General features: G+C 40.7%; 1 protein-coding gene across 4 annotated transcripts in view; it reads left to right on the plus strand.

Annotated features, from left to right (window-relative positions):
• Positions 1–23,998, plus strand: part of RABGAP1L (RAB GTPase activating protein 1 like) — a 434,187-nt gene that overhangs the window by 317,569 nt on the left and 92,620 nt on the right. For 2 of the 4 annotated variants that reach the window (XM_033093083.1, XM_033093084.1), the window contains exon 19: positions 18,228–18,356. In XM_033093083.1, coding sequence (XP_032948974.1) covers positions 18,228–18,356 — 129 coding nt within the window. Of the gene's footprint in view, positions 1–10,986; positions 11,699–18,227; positions 18,357–23,998 lie in introns of those variants that run through there. The other 2 variants (XM_033093089.1, XM_033093085.1) reach the window with 2 other exon arrangements.

Below are 23,998 nucleotides of genomic sequence, written 5' to 3' on the forward strand. Positions count from 1 at the left end.
TGAAGCAATAAATATTACATTTGTAAATGTCAGTGGGTCACTTTAGTTGACTTCTGGTTGCAAAAGAAAAGAGATATTAAAAAGGCCTAGTAAGAAAAAAAGTTTTGTTTAAAAAGCCCTGGGAATCTTTTAAAGTAAAAATGAACGAATGAAGGAGTGAATGGAAGAAGCTGAGACAAGAATCTAATTCTATGTTTGTTTTCACTAATTACTTGCTGATAAAGATTTTCATAGTTCTCTCTTCTCCCCTGTGAGTCTTTTCCTGATATTTTCTAATTGGAGAGGGAGAGAATACATAAGAAAGAAGTAAACAATTTCAAGTAGATAGATGCCATGAAAGAAATGAGACGTGGGAATCTAATGTGTTATGCCCGCCATTACATAAGACGGAAAGAGAAAGCTCTGTGAGCAAAATAACTTTGGAGTTGAGGGATGCACGGGAGCCAGCCAAATGAAGATCAGAGGGAACAGCCAGTGCAAAGGGCCTGAGGGGAAGAAGCTTTTCATATTTGAAAGAGAAAGGAGGCCAGTGTGACTGGAGCCTAGTGAGCAGGTTGTAGAGAGGAAGGAGGCATGGTCAGAGGGCTCTGTAGGCTCAGATCTATAGAGACAGAAGTGGTAGCAAAGCATTTAGTATAATGAGAAACCAGTCTAAGTTCTAAGCAGGAAGACATTAGATGTGATTTGTAGTTTTAATACACTGATTGAGGAATTCTCGTATGTGGACATGGGTTTTAAAGAGGAGAGAGTAGAAACATGGACTAGTTAGGACGTTATTTCAGTAGGACAAACAGCAAATGATGGTAGCTTGGACCAAGGTAGTGACAGCAAAGATGGAAAAAGAGGACAAATTCAAGATAATTTTGTAGATAGGGCTGACAGGACTTGTAGATACATTGAATTTGGAAGGCTGAGGGAAAGGGAGAAGTCAAGGATGTAGAGACAGAGCAAACTGATTTTGAAAACCGTGATCAAATCATTTATTTTAGCAATGATTTTATGCTAACGTATCACAGGAATGAAATGATATTGTGAATGGAAGTGGATGGCACAATGTCTGGACCACCACAGGAATGTGTGAGGTTTTTCTTCTTACCCCCATCTCAGCACATTTGCATTAGGAGTTTGTATTCTCACATCACTACGTAGGCCACCAAATTTCAAGCAAATGATTAGATAGCCCATTGGTGAGTATTATAGGAGCTCCTTCTTATGTGGTCACTGTATGGATGCTGGGAACATAGTGGTAAGGGAAGCGAACACAGTGCCTCCCCTTAAGGAACATGCTGTCTGGTGGGGGTGGGGGGTGGGGTTGTTCTCTAACATGGAATTATGCAACTGTTATTAAATCACCTCTGGGATAATTGAAGAATTTCAAGACGTACTTTGAGAATGTCTCTTCATGGCTCTTATATTTTCCCTAGTTTTCCCCATTCGTTTCCAGAATTCATCTGGCCATGACTACCCATGCTTTCTAAAGCCACCCCTTGGCTCCAGACTTACATTTCCAATTCCCACGGAGCACCTCCGACAGATTGCCACATATTCCTTGCTAACTCCATCTGTCCTTCGTCTTCTCCTGGACCCAGTGCTTTCCCTATTAGTTAATATCCTGATTATCATCCCAGTTTGCCAAGCTACAAATGTCACAGATGTTTCTAGCATTAGCAACTTCATAAGATTACTATTTTAAACCTCATTTTCTTCATGAAAACTGAGACTCAAGAGGTTCAATTTCCTGAAGTCACGCAGCTACTGGACATCCAATCTGGGTTTTAAACCCAGGTCTCTCTGATATCTCAGCTTTTGTTCTTTCCATGACAAAATTTTGAAGGGTTATTAAAATTTTTGAAGGAAAAACATTCCAGAAAGAGGGAAGAAAATTGAAAAGGCTCAGAAATATCAAAGCACCAGTATCTCTAATCAGAGAAATGCTTATTGCTTCCATGGGTAATAATCATATTCTCCATTTTGAATGCTGAACCATTTCGACAAGCAGTTATGGGGTAACCACTAGCTGCCAAGTAACGGCCTCTGCCCGGTTTTTAGGACGTAAAGAAGAATACGTGATACCTATCTCTAAGTGTCTTAGCAGACGAGAGGGGCTCTAAAAATAGATTTTAGTGCAATTCATTTAAGTATAAGCCTGCAGGTGCTCTAAGAGAGACAGCATGGGTGGAAAGAGAGCAAACGGGGCTCATTGAATTGTGTACCCCAATCCTGGGACTGAGGGAGTCATTCCTGCAGGAGGTGATATCAGAGTTGAATTTTGACAGGTTAGGAAAAGGTAAGTGAATTAGAGGAGAAGCCAGTTTTAAAAAAGGAGAAAGCAGGAACAAAGACCTGGAAGCATGCAGTTAGTTACCGGCTACTATGTGCAGGGAACTTCCCGGTGATTTGAATATTGTGGATGGTGGAAGTCCCAGCATATATACTAAGGGCTGATCTCCAATCAAGAGATGGGAACAAAGAGGAGATAGTTTGAGAGACGGTGAGGAAGTTGACTCAACCAGACTTGAGTGATGGGTCGGGGGCAGGGGGAGGTAAAAGCAGGACTCTAGGATGACCCCCAGGTGTGTGTTGGGGTAACTGGGTAGATGAGGATACTGTCAGCCAGGAGAGGCAGCATCAGAGGAACTGAGTGGGGAAGAAATGGTGACGTTGCACGTGCTCAGATTCAGCTGTGTATGACGCTGCTTACGCCCAGTGAGGAGCTGTGGAGAGAGGGACAGGCTGACCTCATGGCTGGCCTGTTCACTAGCGGTAATCAAGGAGGGCGTGCATAAGAGCACCAGGGTACAGATACTGCTCTTTGAGCATAAGGTTTTGCTCCATTTTTGTTTTTGTTATTTCTTTTAGAACCCAAGACACATTAGTCCCTCTGTGTTCGTAGTGCACATGACCGTGTAAATCCTGCTGTTTCCACTGGACTATTGATTAGCCTCTAGGTATAGCTTGTTTAACTCTACCTCCTTCGTTGGTTCAAATAATTCAGATTAGATACTTAGATATCAGATGAGTAGTTATCCAAAAAATTGTCATTGCACTTACCACTTCCAAGCTACGCGATCTCGGGCAAATCACTTAGCTTTTCTAGGCTCAGGTGCCTCCTATGTAAAGTAGGCTTAATTGCTTGTTCAGATTAAAGGCAGTTGTGCATACTCTAAGGGCTTAGCGTAGTTCCTGACCTTTATAAACGCTGAAGAAATGGTAGCTGTTATTACTGATTCCTTTAGTCCCTTAAATATTTATCAAGAGTTTGCGATGTGTAAATTGCTTTGTTAAGCCCTGCTTGGAACAAGCATGAGTGTGAGATAGGTAAAGGAGCCCACCAGGCAGGAAAGACCCGTATCCACTTGTTCACTTGTTACTCTCCTCCTGTAAGACAGCCTGTGGCAATACTAGGGATTCAAGTGCTGAACTTGTAAAGGAGGTGGAGAGGGCGCTGATCACCTCCAGTGAAAGGAGAGCAAAAATCACCTCCACTCTCACTATTTCGCTACTTCGGAAATTCTACGGAATCCATTTGAAACCATGGATGAGTAAGGGAGTGGGGGGCAGGCAGGGTTTGGGGGAGAAATGGCTGTACAATCTATCACCATGTTTATTTCAGAAAACGGACTTGTCTATTCAAAACAAATAAATGTCCCCCTCTTGACATATTCATTTTGGGGAAACAAATTCACTTGCTGATACATGGGCTGACCCATATAACTCCTCCACTGAAAATATTATTTTTCACAGAGACAGCTGTTAAACTACACCTAGCATTCTGTGTAACATAAGATGCCAGAGATAGCAAATTTAATAGAGAACTGGAAATGGATGAGAAGAAGGCAGAGGCAATTTACAACTTACCAGGATGAGTACAGCGCCTCATTATTTGTAGCAACAATGACAACACACACACGCAAATAAAAAGTAAAATGCTGATCTAGCTTGAGAGGACCTAGGAGTTGTTGAGATTCTGTAAGTCATCGTTTTCATCTGATCGATTTAAAATTAAAGGGGAGGCCCCAGCTACCTCTGTCGTGTGCCTTCTGCTTCAGCTTGGAAATGAAGGCGAGGCGTGCACACTCTGTCCAGCGGATGGATTAAGTGAGACATCATTTCATTGTCAAACCTGCACCTCCAACATGGCTTCGGGAAGGCTGCCCAGGTGTAGCCGCTGTGCCAAGGACGTAGCCTCTCTAACTGTTTGATTGAGGAAGAGGAGCTGCTCAGTTATTGTCGTAAGCACTTCTGTGTTTAGAGTGACTATTGTCAAGGCAGGTGTCTGGAAGCCCCCTCTCAACTCACATTGAAGACTCTTAGCTTCTTCCGTAGCGGATGGTGAGCATAGGCTCCAGACCAATCCACACGGAATGCAGTGGTGGGGCAGTCTTCCTAGGAAGACAGCTTTTCAGTGGGCTACTCCTCCTGCCCACGTGGTGCAGAAGTTGGTGGGTTCCCGGCTGGGCACCTGGGCTCTGCGATCCTGGCTTCCTGGCTCTTCCTCAGACAAGTTTTGTGATCGTGAGCAGCTTACTTATCTGCTGCCTCAGCCTTTTCATCAATAGGATACACACATTAGACTTTGATGTTTGCTAGCATCTAACAACATCACATTATTTATGATTCTGTTATCGTATCTAGAGTATCCCTTTCAGTGTGGGTAGTGCTTCACTGAGGGATGCTGGCCAGAAAAATAAAAACGTCTTTGGGGCAGGAGGTAGGATTGTGAACAGTGTAGAATGGTCCAGAAACCAGCTCATAGGAGGCCCAGTTAGCAGCAGGGATGGTTATCTTGGGAAAAAAAGGCAATTAAGACTGTCTTCAAATATTTTCCTTAGCATCACATGAGAAAAAGTAGACTTACTCTGTGTTGTTATAAACTCTAAAAGCCAATCCAGGGACTGGGAGTTTCAGATTGCTGGCTTACTGTACATAGTCCTTTTTAAACAAATATAACTGTTCAGTAATAAAATAGGCAGCCTTTTGAGCTAATTGTCAATAAAGAAATGGAAGCCCAGGCAAAATGACCAAAAAGAGACTGTGGAAGTGCTTGCCTTGACAAAGGCGTTGCACTAGAATCCGATCACAGGGACAGGTATTAAGGTAACGGCGACGCTGCCATGACTATTCAGAATGTTCTTACATTGCTTTTGGTGGAGGACAATTCTCTCTTCTTTTAAAAACAAAACAAAACCAAAATCTCATTTAAGGTTGTTACGCTTTAAGTCTCCCGAGAGGTCAGAACACACCTAAAAAACTCGGTAAGTCTACAATCTTTTATAGGAAACTTTTTTTTTCTTTCTTTGAATTCCTATAGACTTGTCGTTACCTGAACTCCCCACCACGGTGTCAGTTAATGACGTGTTTTCTTTTAGTTTTACTCTAATTCTTCAGGGTGTGAGTTCCAACTATAAACTAATGAGACTCATTTCTCTGCGACGTGACTCGTATGCTCAGTCTCAGTACAGTTCAGTTTAGCCTTTTCATCAAGTCGCTTGAGTAATCCATAAAGTTAGAAGCAGCATCTGATGTATGTTTCTGTCCCCAGAATGACGTAGCACAGTGTCGAGCAGAATCAAGACGGGAGTGGCAGAGTGAGTTGTGTGGGACTGTACAGTCCCAAGCTACCGACACTATCATGTGTCATCTTTATTTGACTTGCTTGTGGGATCTTAGGAACGTACCAAATTATTAGGGTTCATCTTTTGTCTATCAGACAAAGGAAGAGATAGCTAGAGAATTAAGGTTTCGCATCTTTACCTCTCCTAGTTGAGAAAGAGTGTCATCCTTTTCTACGTATTATTAATGTGTCTAAATCTTAAGCATGGACTGAAGAGGCCCTTGGTCTCACAGGAATGTCCATTTCAATGTTTGGCTAACTCTCTTTCTAACGTTAACACAGCCCACGTCCTTCTTGTCTTTCTGAACCCGAACCCAGATGAACACAAGGCATTTTACACCCTTTCTCCTCTTCTCCATGACTTCCTAGAAAGAATGAGGAACTTACTTGTTATGGAGAGCCCACTCTGTGCTAGGCACTCGGAGAGAGGCCTGTATGTGCATGAACTTACTAAATTTTCAGAACAGCTTGGCTACGTAGGTCATATTGCCATTGAACAGAGGCTCACAGGCATTAAGGAACTTACCCATGTCATATAGTTAGTAAATGGGACGAAAAGATGACGTCATAGGCACTGCTCTAGTTTGCTCATAGAGACACCGTGTTTCCCTGAAAATAAGACCTAGCCAGACCATCAGCTCTAATGTGTCTTTTGGAGCAAAAATTAATATGAGACCCAGTATTATATTATATTATATTATATTATATTATATTATATTATATTATATTATATTATATTGCACCTGGTCTTATATTACATTAAAAGATCCGGTCTTATAGTAAAATAAAACCGGGTCTTACATTAAAGTTTTTGTTCCAAAGGACGCATTAGAGCTGATTGTCCGGCTAGGTCTTATTTTCGGGTAAACAGGGTAGGTTTAATTCTCATTAGTCTTGGATTTGAGTCCAAGCCACTCCCACTTCTGTCTGCATCCATGTGGACAACAGAAATATGACTAGATCGTAACACACGGGGTGTTCCTCCTTCTGGAGTGTCCATCACATCCTGCTTTATCTTTGTGTTTGGATGCCTCCCTGATTTTAAGCTCCTGCAGAATGGGAAGTGTTTTCTTTCTCACCTTTGTAACCCTGGAAATAACTACTTAACGTGTTTCTTTGCATTCAGTTCCACAAATTAAGCCTCACGTGCGTTTCATTTTACACTGGCAATCTATTTATGTACTGCACATGTCCAGCCGCCATGACACAGCAGGGGCCCCAGGAGAGCACTGAAGCCCAGGGCTCTCATTAGGCCTGCGCCACCGGCCCCACCCAGCCTTCCGGAGCCAGGCCCTGACCAGGGAACCATCGCCTGGTCCTCCTTACTTTTCTCTCACTCCACCTGATGAGGTGATTCATCCACTTTTCCGTACTATCTTCAACCTGCTGTTGAACTTCCAGTACAGAATTTCTTTTTAAATCTCCTTTATGATAATACAAGGAAATTTGATAAATCATTATTTTTAACTGATTAATTCAGAAGACTTTATTTTCTCTCATTAATTTCATTTTTGGAATACAAATTTTATTTGCCAAAAGTATGCTGTATTTATTGCTGAATCTGATCAGCAATAAATGGATTACCTGGGGGGTTGAGGGAAATGCTACTGACATGAGCACCCTTCCAGGGCTTTGACAATGCCTGGAGTCCCTTCTTCCATTTCACCAAGTGATGGTCTAAAAGAGTCGTTTTACCTGATGTGGATCAACAGCCTGTTCTCGAAGGACAACTTGAAAACAGGACCAGGTTTGAAAAATTACGAAAAGTTGGAGAGCAAAGACAATGCTTTTTTATTTCTTTCTTGTGTATATAAGGTCCTTTATTCTCCGCAGAGTGAAACATGCTTAGGTGGGCTGGGCCTGGGCCGATGTCCCCATATGTGCAGGACTGAGTGGGTCTCTGAAAATTCTGGGGTGCCTTGAAGTAGAAAGGGAGGTGGGAGGGGGGGAGGGCTGGACATTATGACCCGGGATATTCAGTCCTGTGCGGGTTCTGCCAGGAGCACAGGTTGGTGAGGCGGCTCTCAGTGTGGTCACTTCCAGACAGGAAGTGCCTACGGGGCTTCGCGGGCCTCTGTACGCATCTTCCCGCCTCCCTGGGCATTCATATCTGCCAAGCCCAGGCAGGAGCCACGGTGCAGGCAGGCTGCTCCCACTTTTGCCCTTTTCACCAGCTCTGCATGTCTGGGGCCACGGGAATGGAGTTCTGGTTGCTCAGGGCTGTGGCTCCCTCCTCATCCAGCAAATGAAGCCCTACAGCCTGCATCCAGTCCTGGATGTCAGCAGCTACGTCTTCTCCACCCCCCGCTGGTGCCAGCTCTGCCTCCTCTGGCTCAGGATCTTGGTCCAGCGCTGGCAGGAGTAGCCAGTCTGCCTGCCCCCCTTCCCTCCTGCTCTTCCTCGGGCTGCTCACCGCTCCAATCCCCGGTACCTTCTGTAGGACTTGGTGCCACCCCAGTTCCTCGGTCTCACTGGGGGAGGTGTGCCCTGGACCCGAGCTCTCTCCCCTAAACCTGCCGCTGCAATCCCAGCAGGGGCGACTCAGAGCCCAGGCTGACCCTGTACCTTCACTCCTCAAGGATAATGCTCTTCTTAGGGGACGCCTGATGGAGAGATCGGGCCAACGGAAATGCATGGCCACTTATTTGTAGTGCCTTTTAGATAGCAAGTTCTTAAATGTACCTAAGTGTTCTAAGTATCACTTGATTTGCTCATTAAAATACGTTAATTATTATATTTAATATTTAGCATGTGCAGTTTTAATGTCTTTTGTGAGCTTCAGAGCCAACCCATACAGTGAGGTGCAAAGTCTTTTGACTGAATCCTCTTGGGCAAGAATTTGTTTGTTTCTGGTTTATTTAAGGAAAAAATACATGCTTCTGCCAGTGTTCCTTGAGACCAAGTCAGTTGGATGCAAACATCTCCCCAATCCTTAAAAAAAAAAAATCAATCAGAAAAGAAAAATCTTGTAAGCAAAGGAGTCACTGAATTCTTCCTTCCTTTGCAAGTCAAAATGTCCCCTTGTTCTTAAATGAGAAGCTTCTGTGACAGTGCTTTTCACATGTACATAGCAGTAGCACAGTCTTTTTAAACAAAATCTCCTGCAGAACTCCAGTATGTAAACAAGATAAAAATGAAGCTGTTTCGTGTGTGTGTGTGTGTGTGTGTGTGTGTGTGTGTGTTTAGAGGTGGAGTATGAAAGGCCCAGAAACTCTTCCCTCTTCCTTACAGCATCCCACTTCAATCTGAATCAACCCCCACTCTGTCTGCCCATCAGACATTTCCTCTAAAACCTAGGGATTTGAAAATTACACACACACACACACACACACACACACACACGCACACACGCGCGCGCGGTGCCACAAAAATGTTTACACATTTTAAGAAAGGAAAACTATTAAAATTGTAATAATATATACCGATAACAAAAGATGAACACAAGTCACGTTTCACTTCTGTAGTGACAACAGGGGCTCAGAGTGGTGACCCTCAGCGTCCAGACACTTCTGATTACAGCAACTACTGCTTGAGCAACATTGACCAAAGTGTCCACTTGTATCGCCACGCATGCCATTTCAATTTCTTCCCAAAGTACCGCCAGTGTAGCCGGTTTTCTACAGTACACCACATCCTATAAGGTCCCCCATAGGTAGAAGTTAAGGGGTGTTAAGTCAGGAGAACGTGGGGGACATTCAACTGCACCTCTTCGTCCTATCCATTGTCCTGGCACATTCTCATCGAGGTAAGCTCTCACATCTCGGTGATGACAACTGTGCTGCCACCATTTTCTTTGCCTGTCCTGCCTGTTACATGGTGATGCTAGTGTTCAATGGATTAGCATTACCTTTTGGGCAAATGTCATACTACACATTGCTACCATAATTCAATTCAATTTCGAAAAGTAATACGTAGATAGCATCTCTAAATGTGTACACATTTTTTGGCACCCTCTGTATGTATGTGTGTGTGTATATATACATATATATCTCATATTCTCATGCTTTTGATCATTTTGCATTAAAATCTTTACTTTGTAGAGTTTTTAAAGAAATTGCTTTGGGAAGAAATAAAGGCTTGATAACAATATATAGCCATCTTATTTACGATATTTTGTTAATACTTTAAATGTTTAACCAAAAAAAAGTTTTGTTTTTCTGAGGTTTTCAAATAAGAAACCAAACAATATTCTGTTAAGGAAGACAATATTTCCCTTTAACCCAATTCCATAATCAGTCGTACTTTTTTAACCAAGATCACAGAGATAGGCTGATAAATATGTTTCTATTTTATTACTTGCAGAGATCTATAACTTTTATCTGTCAGAGTAGGAAACTAAGACTCAGAAGGAACTTCCTCTGGCTCTCTCAGGCCTGTCTCTATGCCATGCTGCGTCTCCCATGGAGAAATGGGTCTGGTTTCATAGGCCGGCTGCAGAACTGCCACCCCGAGATGCTAAGTACATATTCGTTAACTGTTGGGCCGAAGTTAAGAAACTGCCCCGAAGTTGATCTTATCCTTTTGCCTTCATTTGCCTACAACTGGTTATTCACATGAAGTAAATGAATGTAACACTTTAATACTAAGTTGTAAAATTTGTAAACTGTGGGCAGTTCTCAGTTACATTATTACTCGGGAAGGATTGATTTGACCAAAGAGTATCAAAACAATGTTTTGAGCAATTAACTGTTTATCAAGGTCTATGGCTTAAGAAAGTTATTTTGGCTTTGAGAATCTCAACTTCAGTAGTTCCTTACATGTACACTCTTAATATTATTATTGTGTTGTAGTTTATTATGTTTTATCATATTGTGCAACTTATAAAAATCTCCCTTGTAATTGTGGCTAGCCTTCCCAGAATGCTGAAATACTTCCGTATAGCCTAGCATTGCAAAACGTCGTCACTGTTGCATAAACACTTCAACTTGAGGGTGTGTCATTTCTTGGATGCTTGGTCCTTGCTCTTCTGTGCCCATACTCGATCATTTTGCCCTAAACCTCTCGTCAGTAGAGATTTCAGTAATCTAACAAGAATTGGAGACTTCCGCTGTAAATACACAGTATAAAATCAGACTTATCATTATCTGTTATCATTATTAGACAGCCAGAGTGACTAAAGGTCAGCCTTTTAGCTAGCAGGCTGTCTGATTTTTCTGTGAGCTTCCCATGTCAGGAGAAGCTAGTTCATCTGTCTGTGGGTTTAGGATTCAACAGCCTAAGCTGTCAGACTAGCTGATTGAAGGTGGGCTGGGAGGGGAAGCGCATCTGTCCAGCGGCTCGCCATTGGCTTCGTATTACGGCATTCTCCCCCGAGACCTTCATGCTCATTCACCTACCTCTCCGCTCCCCTCCCCGTCCTTCCCGACCCCTTCATTACTGATGCACAGCGAGAGGCAGCGGTGGCAGCAGCGGTAGCAAGCAGCGCTGCTTGTCACGAATCAAGGATTGCAATGAGCTCATCCTTTTCTCCTTGCAGCTTCCCAACTGCCCTGGCTTCCTGGCTACTGCTGCTGCTGTCTGCTCGCGCACACACACACGCACATACGCGCACACGCACACACACGCAGACATTGTACACACACACACACACTCGACCCTTCTAAGCAGCTTGTACATTTTCACACATGTATCTGAACTCTCCTGCATCACTCTTGGCCATTTTCTTGCACTCGATTGCTTTTGCCGTTTTTTATTTAGATCAGTGTTGGATTTCATTTTCTGGTCTTACTTTGGGGCTCTTGCACTTGGGATAATTTGGCCAAAATGGTTTTCTTGTGGAGACGTTAGCTGACAATTCCCAGCACAGACGCGTGTGTGCTCCTGGGGAGACCTAAGCCTGGCTCCCCTCCCATCGCACTTCTTAAAATTGTGGATGAGAGATCCAGCTTTCTCATTCTGGATACCTACCTACTGCTCATGGAAGAAGGGGTGCCCTGCCCAGCCCCAGCTGCTAAGCTCACACCTCCTGTCAAAAAGTCCCAGGACATGCACGACGAGAGGAGCAAGCTGGTGAATGAGTATGCCTGTCGAGTGCTGGAACTTCTGGGGATGGGGCATCGTCTGTTTGTGCCTCGGCTTCTGGCGGTGAGACTGTTTTTCATTGAACTTCATTTGTCAGGAATCTGCCCCCCTCTGTGAGAATTCCTTGTATCCTGGAGGAGCTTGCCTTCTCCTGTCTTCTTCCCCTTCTCTTCCCCTCAACTGAGAAGGAAGTGCCGGGTAGCCTCGACCCTGGGGCTCTACCCCAGCCGGGTCCTTGCTACTCCTTCATGTGCTAGAGGAGACATGGTGGCTCTTCGCCCAGAGCCCCGGGCCACATTAGTACCATTATCTTCCAGCCAAAAGAATGGTTTTCGAGCTGGCTCGGCTCAGCAATAAAGCAAAATGCTCAAGTGCTTGATGTAGCCATTCTGTACTTTATGTCTCCAAAGGGTTAAATTTTACAACAGACCATATTGCTACTTATGTAGATCCCCGTGGTTGGATTTCTAACCTCCCCATTTGATTGCCAATTTGACTTTTTTTTCTTGGATAGGGAATTTTACCCCCTAAAAATCCTTGGGTGGGAAATTGTAGATTTCTCTCCTGGAATGTTCAAACTGTGTATCTATGAAGCAGCTTAAAGCTGTTCTGCTGTGCATCTGGGAAGTCTGGCTTGCTTGTTTTTTGATTTCCTGAACAAGAGAAAAATCAGCCTTCCTCACTTCCTGCCAAGGGTTAAAATTAAATACCCACAATCACTGGTACAGGGTTTCTTTTTAGTGGTTTGAGAACTGTACCTAGCAACTGTTCTATAATGTAATTGGTCTACAGTAGCCCGATACCATTCTTTGAGAATTGAACAAGACTAATTTAGCTTGGTCTATTTTATACAATGGAGTTTATTAGCATTTCAGACTCTTCCCTCCTTATGGTTCTCTCATATTTGACTCTCTTCAAAAGTGCACTATTGACTTGACTGAATTTAACTCTTTCCTCTCACACGTCTCCCTCCAGTATCATTCATTTTTGTTTATACTTATCTTTACCATTACTAATTCAATCTTCACGTATGTATTTGCATGCAAATATAATGCCTCCTACTCAATCATAACAGACGTGTTAGGTCACCATGTACATAAGGGATTTCTCACCCTGAAGAAAGTCTGTTTATTGTTGCAAGATGAAGTCAGATGCAATGACCAGCATACGATTATAAGGAGGAGGGCCGTATTTTTGAGAAATTTAGTTCTTTTGTCATTTAAGAAAGAAATAAAAAGAGCTCAATACATATGTTTTAATGCCCAGATCAGGTCATCAGTGCTTTCTTGGATTTTGTTTCCCTGAGTCATATTTTTTTCCTCATAAAGGAAAAAACTGAAGGTTCATGGTTCTATTAGAAAGGGTTCTTAATTTATTTTTAAGTGAAAACATTTTAAGTAAAGTAAAATTTTTTACGTGAAGTAAGAACTATGTTATTTCAGGATCTTTGACACTAAGAAGTACTAAAATATATTTCAACAAATTCTCTGCATCTCTCGGAGGAATCAGTTTTGGCCTAATACATTTCCATCTTCTTAAAGACTACCTAACTTTGTGTCGCGAGGGCTTCCCTGGTAACTTTCCAGTAACCTGGTGCTGCCTCTCTTTAGCATTTACATTTTCAGTATTTTGAAGGACAACATAAATTGATAACTAAGAATGTCTCTCATATTCAAATCTGCGTTAGGGGATGAATTTAAACTGTCTCTAGTTTAAAACAAATTATCAACAGTAAAATCCACAGGGAGCTGGGTTCCCAAGCTTCGAGTCTTAGGGAGGTCACGAATATCTGTATGTTGCAACTGTGCAAAGTCGGCCTGGTTGCCCAGTTAGGCATCTGAGGAGGTACATCCCTCGGGTGGTCTTGCGCTCTAACGTTCAGAGTCTAGGTCATAATACCACTTGCATTACTTGTGAAAAGTATATGCTGAGTTGTCCATGGAGCCATCTGGAAATTTCTAACTTTGTTATACAGAGTTGCACTTTTAAGATTATTGAAAGAACTGGGGTACCCAACATTTTGGGGAATCCCATGCCCTGTAATTAACAATATGGCTGTGAATTGGTGTCAGCTATCCAATGAGTTACTGCTCAAAGTTCAGCATGTGTACCGGGGGAAGTGCAGTTGTGCAGCCATGTCTTATCCGACTGGCTAATGACGTGGGATCGATGGCCAGTCTGCACAGGGTGGTCCTAAGAGGAATCCTGCCACATGCAATCTTGGGATCTTTCCATTACCAGTCAAGAGGGCCAGCGCTGAAGTTTAGGTTTTAGTCTTGTTTTAAACATGAGTTGTGTGGGTTAAAACATACAAATACCTAATTTTACTTGAAAGATGCCAGTAGTCTTTTCATATAAGACAAATTAACTTTCTTAATGAACTGATCAAATAGAAGGTTAACCCAGAAGCGTTGTAGATTTGGACTCGGAGCCTTATTTGTTGGTCCCTAATTCACAGAGGGACCCTCAACCTGCTAGAACACCAAGTACATTTGGAACTTTTGCTTATTATCCTTCAAAGATAAAGAACAATTTCCATTGAATGAATCAGGTACAAGTACTTCATTTTACATATTACCACAAGGCATAAATTCTATGTGCAGACTCACCAAATACATGCTTCTTTGGTGAAATTAAAATACCAAAAGAAGAGATACAGGTATCCTAGATACCAGCTAAGTAATGTTTCCCTCTTCAAAAGCCTGTGCTTCCAATTAATTCTCAGACCTCCAAAAATATTTCTCAACTGAAGAGAAATCCTGGTAGACACTATATATAACTAAATGAGGAAAAAGGCGTTTGTGGAAAAAACACTGCAGATGAGAAAGAAAACCATGCCTAGATTTTTTCCCCCCAAATAATCCCCTAACATAATCTAACTTAGAATTTGCTGCTTATCAGAGGCCCTTAAAGAAAGATTTATCATCCAAGAAGAGCTATAAGTTTGAAATAGAAGCATCTAGAGCTAAGCCTCAAATGTTAGAACTGTTCCTTTCCACCCACCCTGCCTCCTTTAAAAAAAAAAAAATCACTTTAAAATGTGATTCACTCTTGCACTGAATTTTTCAGTGGGAAAAACACACTCAAAATGCTATCAGCAGTGACACACAGTCAGAGTCCACACTCTTGTGTGTGAAATTTGGAGAAAGAGGAAAAACTTCTACTCTCCTCGTGTTCAAAATCTCCCTTTTCCCACACTTTCATCTACATGAGCCTCCCTGCGCCATGATGGGACAGAGCTCCTTTCTTTTTGGGTTTCACTGAGTTGAGCAATGGAAGATCGTTAACACCAGTAGTGTCTTGGAAAGGACAGTCATAGGACACCCTGAGTTCTGGTTTCCAGACATTCATCCTGAGTTAGGCTGCAGCCCCACCCAGGTGGGGAGCCCCTTACTGCCCCTCCCCTGAGACTATGGCCTCCTTCAAACATCATCTCTGTCTCCATTGCCACCCCGAACAGAGGTCAAATGTCACAGGATATATGATTCCTCATGTTTAATCCTAATCTTTCTGCTTTTGTATGAACTCAGAGGCTGCATTTGAAATTAGGCCTTGGGCAGCATTAGAAATTATTTAGGTAACTATGCTGCTGCCTGCAGGCAGGACTCTGCTCCCCACCATTTTGGGCGTATGATACCAGTAACTAGAGGTTAGTTACATGGAAAATAGAAGAGGTGCCCTCAGAGGCTTTTGAGTAGTGAGGAAATCTGCTAATCCTGTTTCCTGTGAATTCATAAACAGCCTGTCTTGAATTTTCCCCACAATCATGGGAGAACTAATCACCAGAACCGGTATTACAGGTAAAAAGGAAGACTAGCAATGTTGTGTATCTGGTATGACTGGTAGCTGGATGCTTTCCCAGGAAATCAGCAGTTGATGTTTTAGTTGGAGAGGCCACCTTTTGGGCTGAAGTTGTTTCTAGTAACTACCTTTTCCAAGTAAGTTAAGGTGAGTTGATAGCCCTATATCATGCTAAACATTCTCTCCACCACTTTTATTGCTATCATGTCTATATATTGATGAGGAAGGAAATAAATCTGAAATGTACTTAGGCTTGTTTCTTTTTTCACTGCCACTGTTAGCCTACCTCTATTTCCTGATTACTAGTTTGTGGATCTAAAGTTGAACCAACCCAGCGCCCTTGTGAAAATGCTTGGGGTATGAATTAATATATTATTCTATTTTTCTATTTTACATGTTTCCGTTTAGAGGGGAGAAAAAAAATTACGTGTGTGTGTGTGTAAACAAAAATTTTAACTTCTACGGGTGAAAGTCATTTTAAAAGAACGGCTTCATTGGGCCATTCCTGGCAAGAACGAAAAGGCCTGGTCCTGAGACACGAAGTCTAAACCACCAGCAGCAGCGCCAGCTGGAGAAAGCAACATGGCGCCGTCCTGGGTTGACGGCCTTTTTTAATGCGTCAAGTAGTGGGCAGAAAGACATAAGTTTTTTTTCCAAAGAATTTACATTGGCTACAGAAAAAGGGGGTGGGAGAAGGTGAAGTGGGGCTGGTTCTGGGATAGTCACAGAGTCCATACGGAAGAAGAGTTTGCTTTTTAGGAGTGGTGGTGGGCAAGTCAGCAAAGTTTATGCGTAAGCAGGAAGCAGAGGTACCTGCCTATTCTCATTAGATAATCTTTGAAATAACCACCTTGAAGTTAATTCAGAGTTGCACCATACACTCAGGACTGTAAGCAGTCTTTAGAGCTGGCCCCCAGCTAATAACAGGTTAATTATTCCTGTCTGTCTCACTCTCCAGCCGCTGTAATTTAGTTTAGAACATCTCAGAATGTTTCTCCTCTGTGTGTATGTGTGTGTGTGTGTGTGTGTGTGTGTCTGTGTGTCTGTGTACACATGCATACACACACACATATACACACATGTGTGTGTGCAGCACACACACATTGAGAGAGAAATGGAAATAGAATTCATTCATTCAGTAAATTTTAATTGAGGCCCTCCTGTATTTGCCTTGTCACTGTGTGACTGTGGATACAGCAATGAACAAAGCAGATAAAGTCCCTTTCCTTAGGAGGAAAACAGATGTAGACGTAGGGAATGACTTGGTGGGAAATTACTTAATGGGCTGAGGGGAAAAGTTTAAGTGCTCAGAAAAGGCCTCACTCAGATCTTACATTCGCACTAAAATCTAGATCACAGAACGTTGCTATCCTTATGAAGATCTAGGAGAAGACTATTCCAGGCAGAGAACAGCAAGGCAGTAGCCTTCAGTTAGCGGTGAACCTGGTGTGTGCACAACACAGAGAGATGCCAGTATGCCTGGAGCTTGAGAACAAAGAGGGACATGGGTCGAGATGAGGATGGTGAGGCGGGAGCGTAGATCAGGAAGGGTCCTGTAGCAACGGTAGAAAGTTTGGATTTTATTCTGAGCACAGTAGGAACGACGGGAGGGCTTTACTCAGAAGTGTGACATGGTCTGGAAGAGTATCATCAGTGCTATGAGGAGAGTGGATTGTGGGAGCCAGAGAGGAAACAGGGAGACGAGTTGGGAGGCTACCACAGCAGCTCACCTGAGAGGCACAATGGCTTGGACCAGAGTGGGGATGACAACTCAGGCCCTACAAAGAGCAGACATTTCTCTGACTTCCTTATACTCTTTCAATGAAGTCTTTAAAGCTAATCAACTTTATCTCTGAATTTAAATAAAGTAGTATTTTGAACTAGTGCGTAGTTCCATGACTTCTTGCTGCCATGGTTTTTTGTGTGTTTTTTTAAATTACTAAAGTGTTTGATAAATAAGTATCAAAACATCTAATTTCTTTTTGGTTTCCTTATGTGTATTGAGTCTGCCTGAATCTATCATTTGTATCGTGGCGTTTGCCAAAAATTGCTTAGAGTTGTTTACTAAAATCTTCACTGCAGAAAATAAAACAAAATATAAAGAAAAAATACCAAACCATAATACCACTACCTAGAGAGACATTTTATTTCATTTCTTTTCAGTCTTTTTCTGTGCATGCACATACACATTTCTAAGTGGTTCTTATTTCTTAAAGAAGTAAATGTTGCAAACAGTAGTTTTCATAGGAAGTTCAGTAATTAAGGGGTTTGCTTCATTTACTTTTTCATAGCATTCTTTAAGGTGTGGGATCAATTTCTTATTTTCATCACAGGAGTTGCTGGAAAGCCATCGTCCAGTTGGGTGTTTATCATGTAATTCTGATTGTGCTTTGATTGCACTGTCTAGTCTTTAGCCAGCTTTGGAATATACCCTTCAAATGCCAAAGTCACAGATTAGTCCCAGAGTTCCATTTTTTTTTTTCTTTTCTGGCATTTTTCTTCTCTCAGAGCTCTAACGTCTTTAGCTTTGCCAGGATCTACCATTCAAATCTTCAGGTATTATAAATGAAATATATTAGCCTGTTAATTAAGTCTTATATTACTTCTAGGATATATGATGAGTTATTTCAATTTATAGTAAAGAAGTTAGAAATCTCTTTCTAAACATTTTTAGAACTAACCTAGGTATTAGCTGTAAAAGTGCATTCAGGAAATAGAACAACTTTTTTCAGTGCATTTGTCCTGAATGCAGGCTAAAACGTAATGAAGATTCTTGGTGATTATTTTTCAGACCTCAAAGGAAGACCTTCTGCAGGCTGATTTTGAAGGTGCTTTAAAGTTCTTCAGAGTTCAGCTTCCAAAGAGATACAGGGCAGAGGAAAATGCAAGAAGATTGATGGAGCAGGCTTGCAATATTAAGGTAAGATACATGAACTTACATATAATAAAAGTGGCACGAATGCCACTTATGATGAATTGCCACGAATTCATCATAACGTGGCAATTTATGTAAAACCCTCTCCCTATGCGTTGCTGGATTTTGACTGTGTTTGAGGTGACATTGTGTATGCCTTAAACACTGGTGAGACTTTTTTGTCAGGCTGATAGGTGTATAGTAGCTGTACTTAGTAGCAGGATTTAGAATGAAACTTGGCAGTTTTCTATTGTAACAATAGGAAGACAAACATTTATTGTATAGGTGGGGCTCTAGAATGGACTGCTGTGCTAATGGTTTCCATGGCAGCAGACTTAGCATTTAGCTTCTGCCATCTGTTTTGAGATGCGTTAGGACAAAGCAAGAAAACCCTGCTTACGCAGTGCTTTCCTTCCTCTAAGGGGATTGGAAAGCTTTGAGCCTCTATCTCCCCATTCCCACCTCACACCTGCCGAATGTCTATGGATCCCTTGCTCCTTATCATATGTCTGATGAAAGCAAACGCATTTTATAAAATAATTTGAAATAGAAATCTCTATCCAGGAAGTTTGGTATCAAAGTGAGAGATCGCATTTTTTAAAAAATTTGGAACCAATTTACTGATGTTAATTCTTGTACCTCAGGAATATACTAGGGACTCTTCTTACCCAATCATGACATGGATATAAATTTCTTTTCTGAACAAATAAATTTGTCTTATGGACCTTCCAGTCTGGCATAAGGAAACAGACAATAAACAATTAAATAATAAAGAATATATTTAATGTGTTAGAAGGTGATAAATAACAATGGAAAAAGAAAAAGTAGGGATAAATAAGCAAGATGGGATTGGTGGGGAGAGGGAAAGTTCCTGTTATTAGATAGTCAGAGTTGACCTCATCGATAAGGGGGAGATGTGTCAGTCATGGACACGTCTAATGGCACGGGGTGGGGGCGTGGGGCACGGCATTCCAGCAGAAGCAACAGCTAGTTCAAAGGCCCTGAGGCTGGCGCGTGCCCAGTGGATTTGAGGAACAGCAGACAGACCAAGGTAGCTGCAGTGAAGTGAATGAACATGAGAGCGATAGGAGAGGAAGTTAGCTCATAAGGAGATAATAGGCCACGGTAAGGAGTTAGGCTTTACTTTACTTGGAATGTCGTGAGTAGCCCTTGCAGTGTTTTGAGGGCAAGTGTGATATGATCGTCAGATGTTTAAAAGGATCGCAATGCCCACTGTGTTGGGAACAGACTATAGGTAGGTAGGAGTAGAAGTAGTGAGATCAGACAGGGTTTGACAGTAACCCGTTGAGGAACAGTGACAGATTGAACTAGAGGGATAGCAGTGAGGATGGAGATGGAGCAGTGGTGAAGGTGGTTGGAACCCAGATTATATTTTGAAAGAGAACCAACAGGAACTTGTGATAGATTCAAAATGGGGGTGAGAAGAAAAGACAAATCAAGCTGACTCCACAGATGGTGGACTGAGCAATTAGAAAATAGAGTTGCCATCGACTTATTAAGCTCATTACTTAAAATGTACTCTGACATAGACTGCATTTAAGCACCACACCCACTGTAACACTTTTTTGGTGTGACACCTGTGTATTACATTTTAAATTACCTTAAAGTAAATTCTAAATGTTAAAAAGTACAATTCAATACTGAAAGTAAATAACTGAGAAGAAAAAGAATTTATTGTCTTTGAAATGAACTCTATATACACAAAGAGGTCATTTTCCAAAGCTATTAGGAAAGATAGACCTTTGAATTCTTTATCCTGAAATGCAAACTTTTAAAGCCTTCAGACCCGATTATTTTATTTGGCTGAGCCGAATGACTAAGTGTGGGCACATTTATCTGTAGACTTTGAAAATACATTCCAGTGGTCATGGTGGCTTTGATTGATTTTTGTAGGTGGCACGTTTGATAGGTAGTCTTCAGCCGGCTGATTGTTCCAGAGCTGTCAGAGAAAAGTACTGTAAACTGGGGCAATGCTGTAGGAATCTGTTAAAATAAAACGTTCATTTCTAAGAATAAAAGAGTAGAAAGTTAAGAGGTACAAGTAAGGTGGAAAGTTAAGTTTTTTCCAGGTAAACCTCATAACACTGTAAAATTATGGAGAATGAAAAATCCAGGGAAACCACCCCAAAATATGAAATTTACAGGCGAAGATTTTACCAGTGTATTTTATGAAGTTTCTCAGAGGAGGGAGGTAACTAACAATTGTCAAGCCAGAGACATGGGATCTGGGAGATGTAGAAACATAGAACGTTAATCCAAAATATGATCTGAATGAACTGTTCCTGGAATGAAAGCTATGTGCAACCAGAGTGATTTATTTGGCTGTGAATGAATAGATATAAATATTTTAAAAGTGATAATAGGGTTGTTATTTTGTTTTGTTAGTTTTTAGGGGTTTTTTTTTTCATTATCTAAATAGAGTATCTGTTTCTTAGATATTTAAAACAGTGCCACAGGACACCATTTTTTTTTATTAAGGTATAATAGCTGTGCAGAAGCTTTTTATGTTAGTTTCAGGTATATAGCATAATGATTCAATATTTGTATATGATGTAAAATGATCATCACAATAAATCCAGTTAATATCTGTCACATACATAATTACAATTTTTTTCTTGGGAGAACTTTCAAGATCCACTCTCCTAGCTACTTTCAAATATACAATACAGTATAATTAACTATAGTCACCACGCTGTACATTACATTCTCGTGACTTATCCATTTTATAAGTGGGAATTTGTACCTTTTGACCCCCTTTATTCATTTTGCCCATGCCCCACACACCACCTTGGGTAACCACCAATCTGTTCTCTACATATCCACGAACTCTTCTTTGTTGTTATTTTTAGATTCCACATATGAGTTAGATTATATGGTATTTATTTTTTCTATCTGACTTATTTCACTTAGCATAATACCCTCAAGATCCATCCATGTTGTTGCAAATGGCAGGATTTCATTCTTTTTTTCTGACTGAATAATATATTAGCATATATATGAATATATATGTATGATTCTAATTGAATCATACATATATATTCATATATATGCTAAATATACTTGTATATCTTTTTGAGCTAGTGTTTTCGTTTTCTTTGGATACATATTCAGAAATGGAATTGCTGGATCATATTTTTTGAGGAACTTCCATACTGTTTTCCACAGTGGCTGCACCAATTTACATTCTCACCAATAGTGCACAAGGGTTCCCATTTCTCCACATCTGTGCCAACATTTATTTCTTGTCTTTTTGATAACACCCATTGTAACAGGTGTGAGGTGATATCTCATGATGGTTGTGATTTGCATTTCCCTGATGATTAGTGAGGTTGAGCATCTTCTCATGTCATGTACCTGTTGGCCATCTGTATGTCCTGTTTGGAAAAATGCCTATTCAGATCCTCTACTCCTTTTTTAATTGGATTTTTTTTTCCTACTGAGTTGTATGAGTTCTTCATGTATTTTGGATATTAACCCTTATCAGATACATGATTTGGAAATATTTTCTCCCATTTAATAGGCTGCCTTTTCATTTTGTTGATGGTTTCCTTTGCTATGCAGAAGCGTTTTCGCTTGATCTAGTCCCACTTGTTGATGTTGCTTTTGTTACCTTTGCTTTTGGTGTCAAATCCAAAAAATTATTGCCAAGACCAACATCAAGGAACTTACTGCCTATGTTTTCTTCTAGGAGTTTTATGATTTGAGGTATTACATTCAAGACTTTAAACCATTTTGAGTTAATTTTTGTGTATGGTATAAGATGGGGGTCCAGTTTCATTCTTTTGCATTTGGCTGTCCTGTTTTCCCAACACCACTTATTGAAGATAGTATCCTTTCCACATTTTTTGTCATAAATTAATGGACTGTATATGCATGGGTTCATTTCTGGACTCTGTTCTGTTTCATTGATTTGTGTATCTGTTTTTATGCCAATACCATACTGTGTTGATTACTATGGCTTTGTAGTATAGTTTCAAATGAGGGAGCGTGATGCCTCTAGCTTTGTTCTTTCTTATGATTGCTTTGCCTATTTGTGGTTCCATACAGATTTTAGAATTGTCTGTTCTATTTCTTTTAAAAATGCCATTGGAATTTTGATAGGAATTGCATTGAATCTATAGATTGCTTTGGGTAGTATAGACATTTTAACAACATGAATTCTTTCAATCCATGAGCATGAAATATCTTTTCATTTATTTGTGTCTTCTTCAATTTCTTTCATTAATGTCTTATAGTTTTCAGTGTACAGATCTTTCATTTCCTTGATTAAATTTATTCCAAGATATTTTATTCTTTTTGATGCAATTGTAAATGGGATTTTTTAAAAAATTTCTCTTTCTCATAGTTTGTTATTAGTGTATAGAAATGCAACAGATTTTTATATATCGGTTTTGTATCATAGGGCATTATTTTAATGTATAGCATATGACTGTGAGGCACATGTGAGGTGAAACTGAGAGAAGGGAGATGTAAGTAGTACAGTATTCAGGGTTTGTGCTAGGACTAGATTGTAGGTCTCCAACCTAAAGGTTTAAAAATTTTTTTAAACTGAGACCTACATTTTAAAATACCTTTTATGTCAAGAACTTGACCATATATACATACATACTCACACACACACACACACACACACATATACATACATATATATATATATATATATCACATACAGACATATATATATATCTGAAGAGATACTTACCCTCACAATATATGAAGCACTCTAATGTTTCCTCTTCTACTGTATTCTGTTTCATTTTAAACTTCTATTTTAAAATTCTATTTCATTTTAAACTTCTCCACTCCTCCTAAGAAAAATCCCCAAACTGAAAAGCTAGTCCCAACCTACTACATCAGTTTCCCAATGACTTGCAGTTTTGAAAAAACACTGAGGCATCTCCCACTGTTCACAACACCTCCCCCGCCTCCATTCTGATATCTTGCAGCTGAGAGGTTGTAGAGGATGAGGTGTTACACTGAATAATGGAAGTGGGGGTGTGGTAAGGGTGTGAGTCATCTTGCCATCATTATAGCAGTATGTACTGGCAACTGGCAATTGTAGGAAATGATGGATTTACCGATCAATGCTATGTGTTAGAGTACTCACGGACACAGGTGACTGACTGCAGGCATGAAATGTTGAACTCACAATGTCTGTTTAAGATTAAAGTTAAAATTTCTCTCAAAAGTAATAATTCTTTTTTGTGTTTTAATTATTAGAATTTTAATTATTAGAATTTTTTGTATGGTTATATCTTCCTTGAATGGACATGTTCTCATTTAATTACCCAACAAAATGAATCATTTCCTCTAACGTTAAGGAACCAGATGATCAGTTATTTCAGTGACCTGACTAGTTTTAAAACACATGCAACAGATGCAGGTAAAATTTAAGTTGTTAGCTGTCTATATGGTTTATTTCTGTGTGTGTACCAACAGGATGTATTAATCCAACCATGTTGGATTGGATAGATATCAAGAACATCTTTTGGTGTTTATTTTTGTCTATTTTAACTAACATTATTTTAAATTATTCTCCTCCTGTTCCCATGGTTTCAGCCAGGCTAAAATCAGAAAATATGTTGACCCATCAGATTTTACTTCAAAAAGTCATTTGGTTACTTAAT

The sequence above is a fragment of the Rhinolophus ferrumequinum genome, chromosome 22 (genome assembly GCF_004115265.2).
Source record: "Rhinolophus ferrumequinum isolate MPI-CBG mRhiFer1 chromosome 22, mRhiFer1_v1.p, whole genome shotgun sequence".
In the NCBI taxonomy this organism is placed as follows: domain Eukaryota; kingdom Metazoa; phylum Chordata; class Mammalia; order Chiroptera; family Rhinolophidae; genus Rhinolophus; species Rhinolophus ferrumequinum.